Source organism: Octopus sinensis, linkage group LG5 (genome assembly GCF_006345805.1).
Source record: "Octopus sinensis linkage group LG5, ASM634580v1, whole genome shotgun sequence".
Taxonomy (NCBI): domain Eukaryota; kingdom Metazoa; phylum Mollusca; class Cephalopoda; order Octopoda; family Octopodidae; genus Octopus; species Octopus sinensis.
In genome coordinates, this window is record NC_043001.1 from 21,742,875 (window position 1) to 21,761,429 (window position 18,555).

The 18,555-nt window shown below is 37.2% G+C and overlaps 1 protein-coding gene across 8 annotated transcripts in view; it reads right to left on the minus strand.

Annotated features, from left to right (window-relative positions):
* Positions 1–5,121: 5,121 nt before the first annotated feature.
* Positions 5,122–18,555, minus strand: part of LOC115211989 (gastrula zinc finger protein XlCGF48.2) — a 38,795-nt gene continuing 25,361 nt past the window's right edge. For 6 of the 8 annotated variants that reach the window (XM_036503210.1, XM_036503209.1, XM_029780764.2 and 3 more), the window contains exon 4: positions 5,122–6,382. In XM_036503210.1, the coding sequence (XP_036359103.1) occupies positions 5,599–6,382 (784 nt within the window). In that variant the 3' untranslated portion in view covers positions 5,122–5,598. Of the gene's footprint in view, positions 6,383–18,087; positions 18,203–18,555 lie in introns of all 8 variants that reach the window. The other 2 variants (XM_036503213.1, XM_029780767.2) reach the window with 2 other exon arrangements.

The following is an 18,555-nucleotide window of genomic DNA, read 5'->3' on the forward strand; positions in this document are numbered from 1 at the left end:
CAAATTTGAGCACAATCGGATGGAGGATGCCCGAGATCCTAGAAGACACACACACACACACACAGAGAACGGATTTTATATAATAGATTTGTAAACAATAACAGCCATCTACCTGCAAAATTCAAAATAATAAGTCCACCATTTTATATTGTGCTTAATGTAATGCGTCTCACAAGATGTCCGGTAAAAACGTCAGAGAAAAAAGTTCACCGAAAAAGCTACAATTTTAATCAGAAAAAAGTCACATTTTATTTGAATACTATAAACAATTAATGAACGCGAAAATATTTTTAATCAATTATTAAGTTACAATATGTGACTTATACACATTTAATGTATGATGGTATGGACTTGTTTAACTGGGAGCTGTATTATTTAATCTGGCTCTGCGCTGCTCCCGAATAAAACCAAGTACGATATTTTGATTTTCGTAAGGTTTTTTTTTTTTTTCATAGATACATATTACAATTAGTTATTTTACATAAGCCGTTTTACCGAATACCAGCAGCTAGTGTGTGAGAGGATAAAATGCTAGAAGTGAGAATGTATGTTTGGCGAGAAGAGTTCTTTTGACACGAAATCAGTTGCATGACTGCCAGTTGACCAAGAAAACTTCTGCCTTCTCTGTGAGTGCTCTCGTGTGTGTGTTTTGTTTTTGTTTTTTTCGTTTGACGAGCATCTCAGTTTATAACCATGATTTGGGGCGAAACTGCATGGAATTTTCCGTTTGATTACACCACCATACAAATGCACCAGAACAACGACTGACTGAAATATATGCTAAGATCACTAGATACGCCGTGGCCTTCGTCTGTTACTGGACCGACAAGGTTTCGAATACTAAACACTGCTATAACAGCATTACACATCAATGAAAACATTTTCATTCAGTTTTTTTTTTTAAATAAAGACAATGAAAGACTAAATTTCTTAGTCATTTATTTACAAAGTATGACGTTGAGATTTAAGTGATTTTTTTTTCTGTGACTTTTTCCAGTAACTTTTTTTCTGAGACTTTTTATTTCAGATTCCACTTACAAACGTCATTATCAAATAAGCAATGTTGTTTTGAATTAAGAAGTTATAATTTTGCATTTAAAGTCCACTAAAATTACGTGAACTTCAACCAAGACATGAAATGTAAAACGTAAAATTACCTTTTCTAGTTGTATGATTAAGAAGTTTGCTTCGCAAGCACAGGATTCTGAGTATGATTCCACTGCATTGCAACATGGTCAAGTGTCTTCTATGATAACCTTGGCTCGACCAAAGAGTTGACTAGAATTTCATATTGTCTTTTATTCATTAGTGGTGTTGGATAGTTTATGATATATATTTTTCAGTTAAACATATATTGCAGCATTTTTCGCCATTACAGACTGGGGTTATTTTAACTAATATAAACGCGTTATTGACATGGATTGGTTTATGATATGATAATCGTCATTTAAACTCTAGAAATATATCTAGAAAACAAAGATAATGGTAAGTCTACCAATACAACATGGTTTATATTAGTCAAAACTATCACATTTTATAACGGCTAAAAATGCTGCAATATATGTTTAACTGAAAAATATACCATATTATGAACCAGATAATACCACTAATGAACTAAATACAATATGAAATTCTAGTTAACTCTTTGGTCGAGCCAAGGTTATCATAGAAGACACGTTGCAATGCAGTAGAATCATACCCAGAACTCTGTGATTGTAAAACAAACTTCTTAATCATAGTCATGTATTTTGGGTTTTTTTTTACAGTATAGAAATTAAAAGCTAATAAAATGCATTAGTAGTTGTGTGCACGTGCACGCGCTTGTGTATAAAAATATGTAGTTGTTTGTACTTAATAATCTGAAATATATAGAGCTAAAACAAATCCATAACCTGTATGTAATTTTTGCTTTATATGTATGCATTTTATACATCAATCATTTTTGGCGCATTTAGAAGACAATATTGAGTTTTTGTCTGCTCCATATACTCTACAACTGAGTGAGACTCCCTGGCAATAAGCCTTTCTTTTGAGTTACAAATTTCGTACAGTTCTTCAACATATCTGCAAATAAAAGATTTCTAAAAGCACTCCTTTGTGAACTTCTGAAGAATTCTCTCATCGACTATAATGAAGAGTATTGGAAGTAGAGCCCTGATGGCCATTTACCTGTATGCTAATTTCTTCGTATTCATTACCAACCTAAGCCACCTTATTTCTAGAATCTTCATACATCATATCAATTACTCTGACAAATCGTTTGTCTAAATTGAGATTTCTCAGTGCTCACTAGTCTACCATGTGTGGTATCATCAGCATCATCGTTTAACGTCCGCTTTCCATGCTAGCATGGGTTGGACGTACGACTGAGGGCTGGCGAACCAGATGGCTGCACCAGGCTTCAATCTTGATCTGGCAGAGTTTCTACAGCTCGAGAGTGTAGTGGGTGCTTTTATGTGCCACCGGCACGGGGCCAGTCAGGCAGCACTGGCAATGACCTCGCTCGAATCTTTTACACATGCCACTGGCACAGGTGCCAGTAAGGCGATGCTGGTAACGATCACGCTCGAATGGTGTATTTTACGTGCCACCGGCATGGAGGCCAGTTAGCCGCTCTGGCAACGATCACGCTCGGATGGTGCTCTTAATACCCTACTAGCACGGAGCTCGAGTACCAGTAATGCGACGCTGGTAACGATCACGCTCGAATGATGCCTTTTATGTGTCACTGGCACGGAAGCCAGTTAGCCGCTCCATCAATGATCACACTCGTATGGTGCTCTTTGCACCCCGCTAGCACGGACGCCAGTCATCGAATTTGATTTTGATTTCTGATTTATGCAAAGAAAAAGCCTTCATTACATCATTAAATCTAGAGGGTTACTATACTGAAGTTATGTCACCAGACACTAAAACTTATATGGTTTCGTATTAATACAAGTCTAAATTATATACAACAGGTGCAGGTAAGGGTATAGGCACAGATAAGGGTATACGACTGTGTGGTTAGGAAGATCATTTTGCAACCACGTGGTTTAGGGAGCTTGGACAAGTATCTTCTACTATAACCCCAGGCCAACTAATGCCTTGCCAGTGAATTTGGTAGACAGAAACTGTGTGGAAGGCGGCGAGCTGTCAGAAACGTTAGCACGCCGGGCGAAATGCGTAGCCGTATTTCGTCTGCCGTTACGTTCTGAGTTCAAATTCCGCCGAGGTCGACTTTGCCTTTCAACCTTTCGGGGTCGATTAAATAAGTACCAGTTACGCACTTGGGTCGATATAATCGACTTAATCCGTTTGTCTGTCCTTGTTTGTCCTCTCTGTGTTTAGCCCCTTGTGGGCAGTAAAGAAATAAGAAACTGTGGAAGTCTTTCGTATATATGTACATGTGTTTCTGTGGTTGTCTTCTCCCCACCACTTGAAAACCAGTGTTGGTTTGTTTATGTCCATGTAACCAGTTTAATAAAAGAGACCAGACTAAAAAAAATAAACAAGTACTGAGATCGACCTGTTAGACTGAAATCCATCAAGGAGGTGCCCCAACATAGCTGCAGTTTCTTCCTCTTTCATAACCAGATCCATTAATGTGAATCTGTCGAAATTTTCCATTTCAAGTGTATCTCTGTTATTTCTTGTACTGAAGATAACTTCCTGCAGAACTTGATCGACAAAGGTAGAATACAACATTCACCCCACCTAGCCCTCACCTCAGCTACTCACCCAGAGAGACAAGTCTTTCCTGTTTTAATACATTTACTAGCTAGCTTAATTTATATCAATTCATAGAATTAATTTACTTCTTCGAAGAGGCTTCACAAACACAACTAATGATAACTAATTGTTTGTTCCTTCTCAAGCAATGCCTGGCTCATAAGGGCTGGTTTCCTGGTTTCCTTGGCATATAGGTTCCTACCTGGATGGGACGCCGGTCCGTCGCAGGTGAGCTGCAAGATGCAGGAGGAAAGAGTGAGAGAAAGTTGTGGCGAAGAGCATAGGTGTTTCGCTCATAAATACACATATTGACCGGTCTGAGATTCGAACCTGCAATCCTTCGACCATGAGTCCGCTGCTCTAACCACTAGGCCATGTGCCTCCACAATTATAACTAATTAACAAACTTTACTAATCCTCTCAAATATATACGAAACTTTAATTTCAATCTTTAGTTTATTTCAATCCAGTATCTGATGCTGAAGAAGAGATAACCACTCTGAAATGCATGCATCCCATAGTCTGATTAGGTGTTGATGTGAGCTGACTCAGTGTATTTACTGCTATTTATCTACAGCAAGAAATTTTCTCCATGACAAAATACAGTGAATGGTATTCTTATGGATTCAAAATACAGTGAATGGATTTCTTATGGATTCAGATATGTCACAAGCATAATTGAACTATTAACAAGTTTGCAATTAAATCATAAAATATATAATTCAACTAACTTCCACTCCCTAAAATTACTGGCTTTGTGACCAGACTAAAAAGAACTAAATTACAATTTATTGCGATATTATCAAGTCTGTAAGGGTGACACAGATGGTAATGTTGAATAATGATCAAATTTAAATCCTACCAGTTAGCTTCAGCATTGCATTTTATCCAAGCAATGATCTGCAGGAAATATTTACTATATTCACTTCATTAGACTACAGCTGCTCCAACATGTCGTCTGTGTGTGGTTGGTACAAATTAACCCCCAAACAAAATTTATGAGATTTTATCTCTATATATATAAACGGCAAAATGCCTATCTGTGTGTGTGTGTGTGTATCCTTTATACAAATCCACAATTTTTCAGTTAGAGGGCTCGCACTTCTATGGTCATTCAAAACCGTCCAAGTGTGGTCATGCACATCTTTACATTTCCCTAGTCACCCCGCAAAGCCATTTAAAAATCAATAGAAGTGACTTTTTTGTGAATTTTCTATCCAAAACCCAATCAAAATGCCCGAAACTTGATACGCCAATTAAATGCTAGCTAGCTGTTTGTGATTGGTCGGATATTTGGACAGTACTCACGTGTATGTGCACACGCTTGCAGTTGTATATGCATGCACTAGCACTATGACCCGGCAACGCTGGGTCACAGTGCTAGTTATAAATAACAGACTGAAAAGAATCCTTTCATAAATTGTTTATTTTTGTATTTTCACAAACATTTACAAATCAAAACAAAAATTATTAATAAACATTTTCACATTTTTTCTTTGGAAAATATTGTTATGTAAAGGCAAGATATCATTTTATACACTTTTATTCAACACACACACACACACATGCATACACACGCACACACATGCATGCACAGACATATGCATGCACATACGCTACATACATACATTTGTATGAGTTAAGAAATTCTATATCACCTGTTGAGATAACAGCTTCTTGAACCTCCTTACGGTAGCTAATTCATTTGGAACCTCATCCAGCAATGGTTATAATATTATTTTTGTAACAGCTACAAAAATTATTTACTTTTTATAGAAAAGTGAAAATTTAAAAATTTGTTCCTTGTTTGTAGATGGGTGCTAAGAAAATTCATTTAGACATTAAAAGCTAACACCAAGTTTGGCCAAGGGGGGTTACAAAGAACTTTTATAGACTGATTTCAATTGGAGTTGTTTTGTTTTTATTAATTTTAAAATGTTCGACAGTATCAATATCTATGGAATGTCGTCTCATCAAATGTGCTTTTAGGTTACCTTTTGTTGTACTTTTATAGTCACAAACATGACATGCAAATGGTTTTTCATGAGTGTGCAAACGAATATGAACTTTCAAATGGTCTTGTTTTTTAAATGTCCGTCCACAATAAAGGCATGACCATTTGCGCTCACTATTATGACAATTATAAATATGCTTTTGAAGACAGTTTTGGATCTTGTATGTCCGGCCACAATGTTCACACATGAAATGTGCTTCATCTTTATGAAACTGTTGTATATGCTCAGTAAGGCCACGTTTCCTTATAAATTCTGCATTACAGAACTCGCATTTGAAGAGGGTGCAATTAGCGGGCAATGGCACAGCATGCTGAAAATACCGATGAAAAGGTAAATAATCAGGATTCTGAGAACTGAAACCACATTCTATACAAGAGTTGCTATTGGCAATATTCTCACCACTGGAGTGACTACCAACTACAACAAATTCTGGAATATCATCTAAGAGAACGTTGTGCACATTTCTCAAATGTGACACAACGATTTCGGCAAATAGGAATGAGGTATGGCAGATTGTACAGATGAATTCCACTTTATCACTGGAGGCAGTGGCACCGATTTGTCCAATAACCATCTTTTCCTGAGAATCACATTCTTCAATTTCATAGACAGTTGGAGATGAACTACTCTCTAATTCCACCTCAATAGGACTGCTGCTGAAATGAGAGAGGAAAAAAAAAAATTAATCAAGGAGAATAAGTGTTATTCTTCAAAATGGTTAAAAATTCAAAACACAGCTTTGAATAAAAAGTAATTTAAACAAGAGCACTCAGAATGTGCAAATCTCCACCAAGGCAACACAAATGTCCTCTCAACGATTAGCCAGAGATGATTTTTAAAATGAGAATATCTGAAATGAACTTGACTGCTCTCACAAACAAGAATACTAAAAATGAACTCTCAAAAATTAAGTAAAAAAAAAACGGAAAAATAATGCAAACTCCTTGTCTGGTACCTAATCGATCCCAATGGTAGTCATGAAATGTGAAGGTGGCAGTATAAAATTTAGTAACACTAATAAATAGTTTATCCTTATCTAAAATAAGCCAAAGTTAACAAATTCACCATTCAAAATAGTTACAGCCTAAAGGGAGATAATTGAGAACCTTAAAAGTTAACATAAGATCATAATCATGTAAAGTAAATATAACAAATAATCCTTGTCCGGTACCAGATCAATCCCAAAATCTAATTACTTTGTGCCAGTCACAAGGCCAAACATCCTTGAAAGTTTCATCCAAATCCATCCAGCAGTTCTGGAGAAATCTTGTCCACTGACAAACAAATACGACTGAAATAATACCTCTGCCTTCTTTAATGTGGAGGTAATAACTAATAATTATTAATAAAAAAAATAATTCAAATAACTAATGATGACTTACAAATTCATTTTTAATACATTCCAGCAGATTCAAACATGATTATGCTAATCACTTTTGTATATCTTCATTGGAGAATAACTTTCAGAGGAATCCATAAGGGATCTTTGGGGCTTATGTTAATGAATTTAGTGTGTTATAATCAGACATTCATCTAAAAAGAGAAACTGTTCTCAAATAATGAAATACAACAGTGATTAGCATAACATTCAAATCTGCCAGAACATATTAAGTATAAATACGGAATTTAATAGGAGAGTACTGTAGTTCACTTGAAGCATTGTGTATTGTTTGTAAATAATAAAAAGTTTTGAATGGTACAACAATACACTATAATACAGTCAACAATTATTATATGGACAATGCACTATAATACAGACAATGGGCTATATATGGACAATTATTATATGGACAATTCACTATAATACAGACAATCGGTTTTCTAGAAAACCGATTATAGCAGCAACTTCATCTAAGAATATCTGAAGAAGGAATATTATTCCGAAATATCATATCAGACTATGGTTGACTAAATTAAAGGAGCACTCTCCGTCGGTTACAACGACGAGGGTCCCAGCTGATATGATCAACGGAACAGCTTGCTCGTGGAATTAACGTGTAAGTGGCTGAGCACTCCACAGACACGTGTACCCTTAACGTAGTTCTCGGGGAGATTCAGCGTGACACAGAGTGTGACAAGGCCGGCCCTTTGAAATACAGGTACAACTCATTTTTGCCAGCTGAGTGGACTGGAGCAACGTGAAATAAAGTGTCTTGCTCAAGGACACAACACGTCGCCGAGAATCAAACTCACGACCTTACAATTGTCAGTCGAATACCCTAACCACTAAGCCACGTGCCTTGACTAAATTACAACAGGTATATAGCCCATTGTCTGTATTATAGAGCATTGTTGTACCATTCAAAACTTTTTATTATTTATAGAAGTTAATGTTCTGATTCTTGCTGTTCACTCTGCACATAATGATATTTACCAATATTACTTCTTAATCTATGTGGACAGCTTGCTTCAGGACAGTGGAATGGCAAATATTGACAAATTAAGAACATGCATGTGGGACCATGGTGGGTGGCATGCTTGCATGAAATCATTGAAGTGTTCGGAAGGACACTAAATCTCTTAAATTTACTAAATTATGAAGTGGTAACCCAAAATAAATTTGTCTATTTTGTTGAATTATTTGACCTTTCAAAATATACACACTCTGAAATACAATACCACATCAATATTAATGCTTCTCATAAGCTGTTTACACCTTTGATATAACATGAGCACTGATAGAAAAAAAGAAAAAAACATGGCATAGGAGTGGCTGTGTGGTAAGTAGCTTGCTTACCAACCACATAGTCCCAGGTTCAGTCCCACTGTGTGGCACCTTGGGCAAGTGTCTTCTACTATAGCCTCGGGCCGACCAAAGCCTTGTGAGTGGATTTGGTAGACAGAAACTGAAAGAAGCCCATCGAATATGTGTATATATATATATATATATATATATTATATATATATATATATATATATATATATATATGTATATGTGTGTGTGTATATGTTTGTGTGTTGTTTGTCCCCCCCCCCCCCCAGCATCATTTGACAACCGATGGTGGTGTGTTTACGTCCCTGTAACTTAGCAGTTCGGCAAAAGAGACCGATAGAATAAGTACTAGGCTTACAACGAATAAGTCCTGAGGTCGATTTGCTAGCATGGAGAACGGACGCTAAATGATGATGATGATGAGGATGATAAAGGTGTTGCTCCAGCATGGCCGCAGTCAAATGATTGAAACAAGTAAAAGAGTAAAGAGAATAAATAAGGTTTAGCAACAGGAAGAGCATCTAACCATAAAAATCTTGCCTCAAATTTGAAGCAGTCCTTGTCATGCTAACATGGACAGCATACATTAACCCTTTTGTTAATATATTTTTGTTTCAATTAATTCTGAATATATTAAATTTAGTAAAACAACTTGTACTATAGAACCAGGGGTGGTCTTAGATATGTTGTTTGCTAGCAAAAGGGTTAAACAACACAAAATGAATAAACAGAAAATTGATATTAAATGTGGTGGAATTAATTTGTGACGTTCTCATTTATTGTTTATTTGTTTCTGTCATTAGACTGGGACTTTGAAGAGTTTAATTGAACAAATCAACACAAGTAGTTTGTTCTTTTTTTTTTTTAGTGTGATACTAATTCCATCTGTCTCTTTTGCTGAGCCACTAAGTTACACAGACACACTGACACACACACATACAACGGGTTCCTATCAATCAAATACACTCACAAGGCATTGGTTGACTCAGGGCTATGGTAGAAGACACTTGCATAAGGTGCTACACAGAGGGACTGAACCCAAAACTATGTGGTTGCAAGGAAAGTTTCTTAACTACACACCCATGCCTACACCTTATTTTGATGCTAAAGAGCAGTGACTGCTATCAATAATATTAGCAGTAGTAGTAGTTGTACCAGTTATATGACTTAGGAGCGAGCACATAGACCTACTAACAGTTTATTCCAGCTGACCAACACTAAGGCAAACCACCACTTCAAAATAACATTCCTGAGCTATTTTTTTAAGTAACTAGCAAAACACCTGCATAAATTAATGACTGTGGAGAAATATGCCAGAGATGACACCTGAAATATATAAGTAGGAGATAACATAATGCAGAAAGCAAAAAAAAAAAGGAAATTTCTAATTTTAATTTACCCATAGTGAAAGGAAAAGAAACTAATGAATTATTAACGCTGGTCAAGGCAGGGGAGACAACTTCAAAATTGAATGAACATTTAGGAGGCAAGTATGGTGACAATACTAGATATACTTCTTTCATATTAAGCCTTTTAACCCTTTCGTTACCATATTTCTATTGAGATGCTCTGTGTTTCCTTCAATTATTTTAAATATAACAGAGAATTTAGTAAAATAAATCAGTTATCATTAAGCTAGTGAGGAACATAAATTATGACTAAGGTTTGGTGGTAGATTTTAATTCAAAACTTATGAAAACAAGATATTTGTAAAACAAAGCCAGAGGCGGTTTCAGCCAGGTTGGTAATGAAAGGGTTAATAGTGCTTGCCACATCCAAGAATTCTGGGATATAAAGATTTACAGTAACTCAACATAAACTTGTGTGGCAACTTAAAAATAATGACTGTGAGTATTACCTGTGAGTATTCCTGTATTCAGGAGTATTACCTCTAGATATATTTTGGTGTAATTCTCAACTGTTTTCTTAGTTAATATCTCAAACAGAATTTATTGTATCAACTACAACCTATCATCATCTGACACAAGAGCACCTCCTTCAATTCCCCCTCCCTTCTCAAAAGATTTTTGTCTTCTAGGTTACATGGTAACCCCGTGAGTGCAGGTGCCAATTAAAAAGCATCCAGTCCACACTGTAAAGTTGTTGGTGCTTGGAAGGGCATCTAGCTGTAAAAACCTTGCCAAAACAGACTTCATTTGTGCTTCTTATTTCTTTACTGCCCACAAGGGGCTAAACATAGAGGGGACAAACAAGGACAGACAAATGGATTAAGTTGATTACATCGACCCCAGTGCGTAACTGGTACTTAATTTATCGACTCCGAAAGGATGAAAGGCAAAATCAACCTCGGTGGAATTTGAACTCAGACGAAACGGCAGACGAAATACCTATTTCTTTACTACCCACAAGGAGCTAAACATAGAGAGGACAAACAAGGACAGACAAACAGATTAAGCCGATTATATCGACCCCAGTGCGTAACTGGTATTTATTTAATAGACCTCAAAAGATGAAAAGGAAAGTCGACCTCGGCGGAATTTGAACTCAGAATGTAATGGCAGATGAAATACCGCTAAGCATTTCGCCAGACGTGCTAACATTTCTGCCAGCTCACCACCTTCATTTGTGCTTCTGCCATGTAAAAAGTACTAAGTCCACTCTGCTGGGTGATTGGGGTTAGGAAGGGCATCCAGCTGTAAAAATCCTGCTGAAACAGTCTCAGAAGTCTGGTGCAGGGTTCTACCTGGCCAGCGCCTGTCAAACAATCCCACCCATGCCAGCATGGAAGGTGGATGTTTGATAATGATTACTGAAAGATTTACAGAAAAATTTCATGAAACTGAAGCACTGGGAAACTTTTAGCTATGAGAGGTGAAATGATTTACAAATGAGTTAAAAATTTTCTTTGGTCACAGCAGAGATATCTTATTCTTCATCTCAACCATTTTATGCCTATGGAACCCTTTGATTCTTATTTTATGCAAACTAGACTTCCATAGCCATTCATGTATATAAAAAAAATCCTCCTGTATTTTTATAATTAAATATTATTAGGAATTATATAAAAAAAAAATTTTAATATTTTGTGGTATAACTTATTTATTACAAATAGATTTTAACAACAAAATCTTATATGGAGTCCAAAGGATCATGTGGACCCTGGCTGAAAACCACAGATCTAGGAGAATAAAAAAGAAAATACCATAAATCCTCGAGTATAGCCTGCCCTTGAGTATAATACGCAGGGGATTTTTAGGGGGCTGTACTTCTGAAAAGCCTAAACCTTGTGTGTAATACGCACCCCTTCTCTAACTTGAGTCAAAGAGGTCTATATAACGTCCTTGGTTTGTAAAAATGTATACAATAATGTCCTTTATTATTATTGTATATATAACATAATGCAAACGTGTAGCTTTTTTGTGCATTTTGTTTGCAGAAAATAAAGAAATAACAGTAATAACGTTTAATAAATGTTGCTTACTGCAAGTTATGGATGATTCTTTTATGACTTCATTGCTTTCAGGCTTAGCTTAAGGTATTTTCGCACCCGACATCACAAAATGCGTCTGAATAAACATTGCTGGACAGCAAATAGAGACTCGGACATTGCTTAGAAAATCATTTTCATTTTTGACCTCATTTATAGTACGCACTTAGGGATTTTGACCTTTAAATTTTTGGAAAAAAATGCAGATTATACTCAAGGATTTACGGTAAACCATAAAAGACTTGACTGGTATAAACATAATTTCTCCAATGAAATACTTAATTCAACATTGGAATTTATAAACAACAATGGTAAAACTTAGGGTCACAATTGGCCTGATTATAAGGAAACTATTGTGTGCTACAAAATCTTCCAGATTTTTTTATATGTGAGTCAATCTAATTCTGAAATGGCTATATTTCAAAAGAGTCTCTAGAATTTGCTAACTAGGTTGAACTGCTGCTTTTGGTAAATTTTGTGTGTGTATGCATGCATGTGTGCATGTGTGGTTTACTTCATTTAGGTCATGGTTAGAGTTTGGTACTTTCATCATCTTTTATCGTTTACTGGCTTCAATCATTGGATTGGGACCATACTGGAGCACTGCTTTACAGGGTTTTAGTTGAACAAATTGACTCCAGTACTTATTTTTTCTAAGTATGGTTAAAATCCTAAAGGGTCAAAAGACTTGGAAAGCATAGCTACTGGACAATTACTAGCACCAAATTCATGACAGAAAACAGAAATTATCTTTGATTCTAGCCATTTATTCTTTTAGATTACAATCTTTGTAAATAGTTTAGGTAAATTCTTTTAATGTGTAAATTTTGTAACTTATATATATTTCGGTTCAATTTATTTACAACTTAATTTCAGTGTTGAATACCAGTGAACCAACAGACTTTCAGATATCTTCTGATATTCCATAACTGCCTTGATTTCAAAATTATGAGTTTCTTCCCCTCCTTTTTTCACAATCTTAGGGCTTGGCAAATTCAACTTGTAAAATTCTCCATGATCCATGTTTCCAAATAATGAACATGGTTTATTTTTAACTATCCTGAGGTGGCCCAAGACAAGAAAGACTCTGGCCCAAGGTGGCCCAAGGTGCAATATGACTGAACCCAAAACCACATGGTTGCCAAGTAAGCTTCTTAACCACACACCCATGCCTGCTCTTTTTTATTCATCATCATCATCATAATTATCATTTAACATCCATTTTCCATGCTGGCATGGGTTTCACAGGAGCTGACCTGCTGAAGGGCTGTTCAGGCTCCAGTCATCTGTTTTGGCATGGTTTCTATGATCGGATGCCCTTCCTAATGCCAACCACTTTATAGTATGTACCAGGTGCTTTCACGCAACACCGGCATTTGTACGTTTATGTGGCACCAGTACATGTGCTTTTTATGTAGCACCAGCCCCTATGAACTCACAAGATTAGGGATGCTCAGCTGAAGAGGATTGCAGGGGGCCAGCCTATATGCAAAAACAACCCTGCTTTTACTTAGCTTGAGCACCTTTTCAAGCATAGCAAACAACCAGGAGTCTCAGTCCCCTACCATCCCCTCTGTGAGTCCCAACATCAATAGATCCTTTATCCTACATCTTCCTGAGTCTACCACTTCCACATGTTCCCTCTACAATTAGAGACCGGCACCTCTTCATGCAACTGTCTTCATCCAAATACATCACATAACCATACCAGTGCAGTCATCTCTCTTGCACACTACATCTGATGCCTCATATATCCAGTTCTTCTCTCAAATCACTTACACTGTTATATATGCACACTGACATTGCACATCCACCGAAGCATACTGGCTTCATTTCTTTCAAGTCCTTGCATACCCTCAGTGGTTACAGCACATGTCTCACTGCCATGTAGCATAGCTGTTCATACACAGGCATCGTACAATCTGCCTTTCACTCTGAGGGAGAGGCCCTTCATTACTAACAGAGGTAGTAACTCTCTGAACTTTGTCACTAAGACTTTTGAGGTTCTCTGCATTTACACTGAATAGTCAAAAGACCAAACTAAATTTAAGTACAGTTATAAGTGTTGAGAGAAGTGATGAAGGAGGACATTATATATAAACTAAAATTTTGAAATTATCACAGGAAAATACTTCATGCAAACTCAAAGGAGATTGTTAGTAATGTGACAACCAAGTTACTTTCAATTAGTCAAGACAAATAACAAGTGTTGCATGAAACCAGGTGGCGAACAAGAACAAAATAACCAAAAAATTTTCAATAGAGCCTTGTGTCTTATTTAGGGATCAGCTCCTTTTTTATTAGATTAAATTTAAAAAATAAAAATGATAACATAAATATACAGAGAGATAGCTGTGTGTATGTGTGTGTGAATAGATGGATGGATCGATGAATAGTTAGATATAAAATGATACACACGTGGCCGATGCCAGCGCCGCCCCGACTGGCTTCTGTGCCGGTGGCACATAAAAAGCACCATCCGAACGTGGCCGATGCCAGCGCCGCTCCGACTGGCTTCTGTGCCAGTGGCACATAGAAAGCACCATCCGAACGTTGCCAGCGCTGCCTTGGCTGGCTTCCGTGCCGCCTTGGCTGGCTTCTGTGCCGCCTTGGCTGGCTTCCGTGCCACTGGCACATTAAAAGCTCCAGCCGATCGTGGCCGATGCCGGACCCCCCCTGGCACCTGTGCAGGTAGCACGTAAAAAGCACCCACTACACTCGCGGAGTGGTTGGCGTTAGGAAGGGCATCCAGCCATAGAAACTCTGCCAGATCAGACTGGAGCCTGGTGCAGCCCTTGGCTTCCCAGACCCCGGTCGAACCGTCCAACCCGTGCTAGCGCGGAAAACGGACGTTAAACGATGATGATGATGTCTAAGAAGAGAATTTTCTCCCAGGGCTACCTCTTCAGCAGGTCTTTTCACATCCAAGTGCACTCGAGCATGTTCAATATGATTTAACACGCACGCATGCACACACACACAGACCACAAATTGATATATCTCTATATATATAAACAGCAAAATGTCTGTCTGTCTGTCTGTGTGCGTGCCCTTTATACAAATCCACAATTTTTCAGTTAGGGGGCTCGCACTTTCTATGGTCATTCAAAACCGTCCAAGGGTGGTCGTGCACATCATTACATTTCCCCAGTCACCCCACAAAGCCATTAAAAAATCAATAGAAGTGACTTTTTTGTGAATTTTCAATCCAAAACCCATTCAAAATGCCCGAAATTTGATACGCCAACTGAATGCCAGCTAGCTGTACGTGACTGGTCGGAGATTTGGACAGTACTCGCGTGTATGTGCGCACGCACGCAGCTGTATATGCAAACATTAGCACTATGACCCAGCGTTTCCAGGTCATAGTTCTAGTAAGATTTAAAATATCAATAAACAGCATATTTATGATAGTGGCAAGGATAAGACGTTGACTGAAATGGTTGAATATTGAACTAAGTGCTGCATAGAATTTAGTTTTATCTATATTCTGATTTAACAAATGTTAACCTTGACACTCCATGGGCCCACTCTACATTCAGTAAAACAAGTTCTAAGAACCAATGAAACTCCTTTCCTTACACAAAGTGATTTCGTGATAAGTAAAAAAAAAAAATTAAAATACTCTTTTACTTGTTTCAGTCAATTGACTGCGGCCATGCTGGAGCACCGCCTTTAGTCAAGCAAATTGACCCAGAATTTATTCTTTGCAAGCCTAGTACTTATTCTATCAGTCTCTTTTGCTGAACCGCTAAGTTACAGGGACGTAAACACACCAGGATCGGTTGTCAAGCGATGTTGTGGGGGACAAACACTGATACACAAACATATACACACACACATACATATATATATATATATATATATATATATACAACGGGCTTCTTTCAGTTTCCGTCTACCAAATCCACTCACAAGGCTTTGGTCGGCGCAAGGCTATAGTAGAAGACACTTGCCCAAGGTGCCATGCAGTGGGACTGAACCTGGAACCATGTGGTTTGTAAGCAAGCTACTTACCACACAGCCACTCCTATGCCTATACATAAATAATTAACATAATTAAATTAGATTAAAATTTGTTTAAAGGCTGAAACAATGAAAAACAGAAGTGGAAACAAAACAGTTAATATTTTTCCTTGTATTTCTTAATTTTTTGGTTAGAAATGGAAAAGGTATAGAGCTGTTATCTTTGCTTAGGTATGTGAGAGGTGAGTGGCATGCATAGACTGGTGGTGTTATTGCAACCAGTCTGCCTTGCGTGGTTCTGAACAAAGATAATAGTTTTATACCATCCCCCGAGTCTCCCCATGTCCTGATGAAGAGGTTCTAACCCCAAAATATCAAAGAAATACACTTCTATATTTCATTTATTTTCTATTGTTTTAGCCTTTTAACAAGTTTTAATCTAATTTAATAATTACACAATGCTTCACCCAAACTATTCTATACTAATATAATTATACGCTGCAATCAATAAATACCCATGATTAAAACCGATTATAATAAGTATCCTCATAAATATATTAAAAAGAATTATAATAAAATAAACCTTTCTGTTACCAACCGGGCTGAAACTGGCTCTGGCTCTGAGTACAAATGTCCACCAAACCTTAGTCACAATTTATGTTCCTAACCCTAGCTGAATGATAACTGTTATTTTACTAAATTCTTTTGTTACATTTAAAGTAACTAAAAGAAACACAGAACATCTCAAAATAAATACATTAATAAAATGTCTAATAAATAAAATCATCAGGAGTGGCCGTGTGGTAAGTAGCTTGTTTACCAACTACATGGTTCCGGGTTCAGTCCCACTTGGGCAAATGTCTTCTACTATAGCCTCGGGCCGACCAAAGCCTTGTGAGTGGATTTGGTAGATGGAAACTGAAAGAAGCCCGTCGTATATATATGTATGTATATATATGCGTGTGTGTGTTTGTGTGTCTGTGTTTGTCCCCCTAGCATTGCTTGACAACTGATGCTGGTGTGTTTATGTCCCATTACTTAGCGGTTCGGCAAAAGAGACCGATAGAATAAGTACTGGGCTTACAAAAAGAATAAGTCCCAGGATCGAGTCACTCGATTAAAGGCGGTGCTCCAGCATGGCCACAGTCAAATGACTGAAACAAGTAAAAGAGTAACTCCATATTTGATAACCAATTATACACAAGGCACACTAATTTGTTTTTCTAAGTTAAATTAGTGCTTTTGGAATATACAAGAACAGAAAGGAGAGCTAATGACAATATAGGAGAGGAGAGATTGTACTTGTTATCAAGTGTGACCCCTTAAGATGGGGATGTTGTGTGGATGTTGAGATGCAAACAGAACAGTGGAGCTAAGAGTTAGCTCTACTTTTCTGATGATATTAAGTCTTTTGAGAATATGAAAGAAATTAGATGGAGCTCTGGAAAACGATAGAAAAAATAAAATGTGAGAAGGCAGTCAGTGCTTTATATTTACGAAGGGGAGACAAGCAGCCCCACCAGCTAGGCCTGCATCTAGAGACATGCATGTTTCTGAGTCTTTGCTCCTCATCAGTCAAGAGTAGCAAGGCCTGCTAGCTGAAGATACTTGTCTAGGTTGTTGTGACTCTCCAAATGTTCTTCGAGATTAAAATTTTCGTTTGAATTTTCTCGATGAATAAATTACATTTGTAATTTTTTTAAGGGAATGTTGCAAATCTTTAAATGTTTTTTAAGATAACGATTGTTATAAAAACATTTCCTGCAACGTTCACACCTATACGGTCGGTTATCTTTATGCATATTCTGGTGAGCTTCGAAAGTACTTCGGGAATTGAAACCACGCCCACATATCTTACAAGTCATTTTGTAGTGGCCTTCATGAGACATCTGATGCAATCTTATACCCCATCTGGTGAAAAACTCTTTCCCACAGTGATCGCAGTTATAGACTTTCCCATCGTGAATTTTAAGATGTTCGTTCAGAAGACTTTGGCTGAAGAATTTTCGTGGACATCGGGGACATTTGAAAAGTGTTCCTTCATGCTTCCTCTGGTGGGTCTTCAAGTTCCCCTTAGTTGAAAATGTCTTTTTACATGTCGGACACTCAAGTAAATTGACAGAGGATGGCAAATTTGGTTGTATCTGAGATGATAAAAGATCACAGTCACTAAGCTCCAATGAAAGTACTTCTTCAGTGTTACAGTCACTTCCATCTAATGTATTTATATGTACTTGCCTTGACATTTCAGGGGATGAGGATATTTTGTAAGAATAATCAGCAATACTCTGACCATCTTCACCCTTTTGATCCAACAGTGGACTAGACTGCTTGTCATGGACCAGATCACTGTCAATGAAAGAATTTAGCCATGTATTAGGCTTTGAAACTAGAGACTGCGTGAAAGGTTTAGAAAACAATAAATCTAGTATAAAAGAAAGAAAATATCTAAATAAAAGATATCAGAAAAAAATAAATACAAATTAGTAGTGGATCTATTCTCGTACTTTTTACAGCTATTTTTTCATGTTTGTATGGGTTAGGTGAGTCTTTTCCAATAGTGTCTTTCCAAATGTTACAATGTCATCTCTGTGATCATCAGCATTTTGAGATCAGCATTCATCACTTCTTCCAATGTCTTCCAAAGTCTTCCTCAGTTCCTTCCCCTTGGATCATTTGCCACTTCTTTACATAGAAGTCAT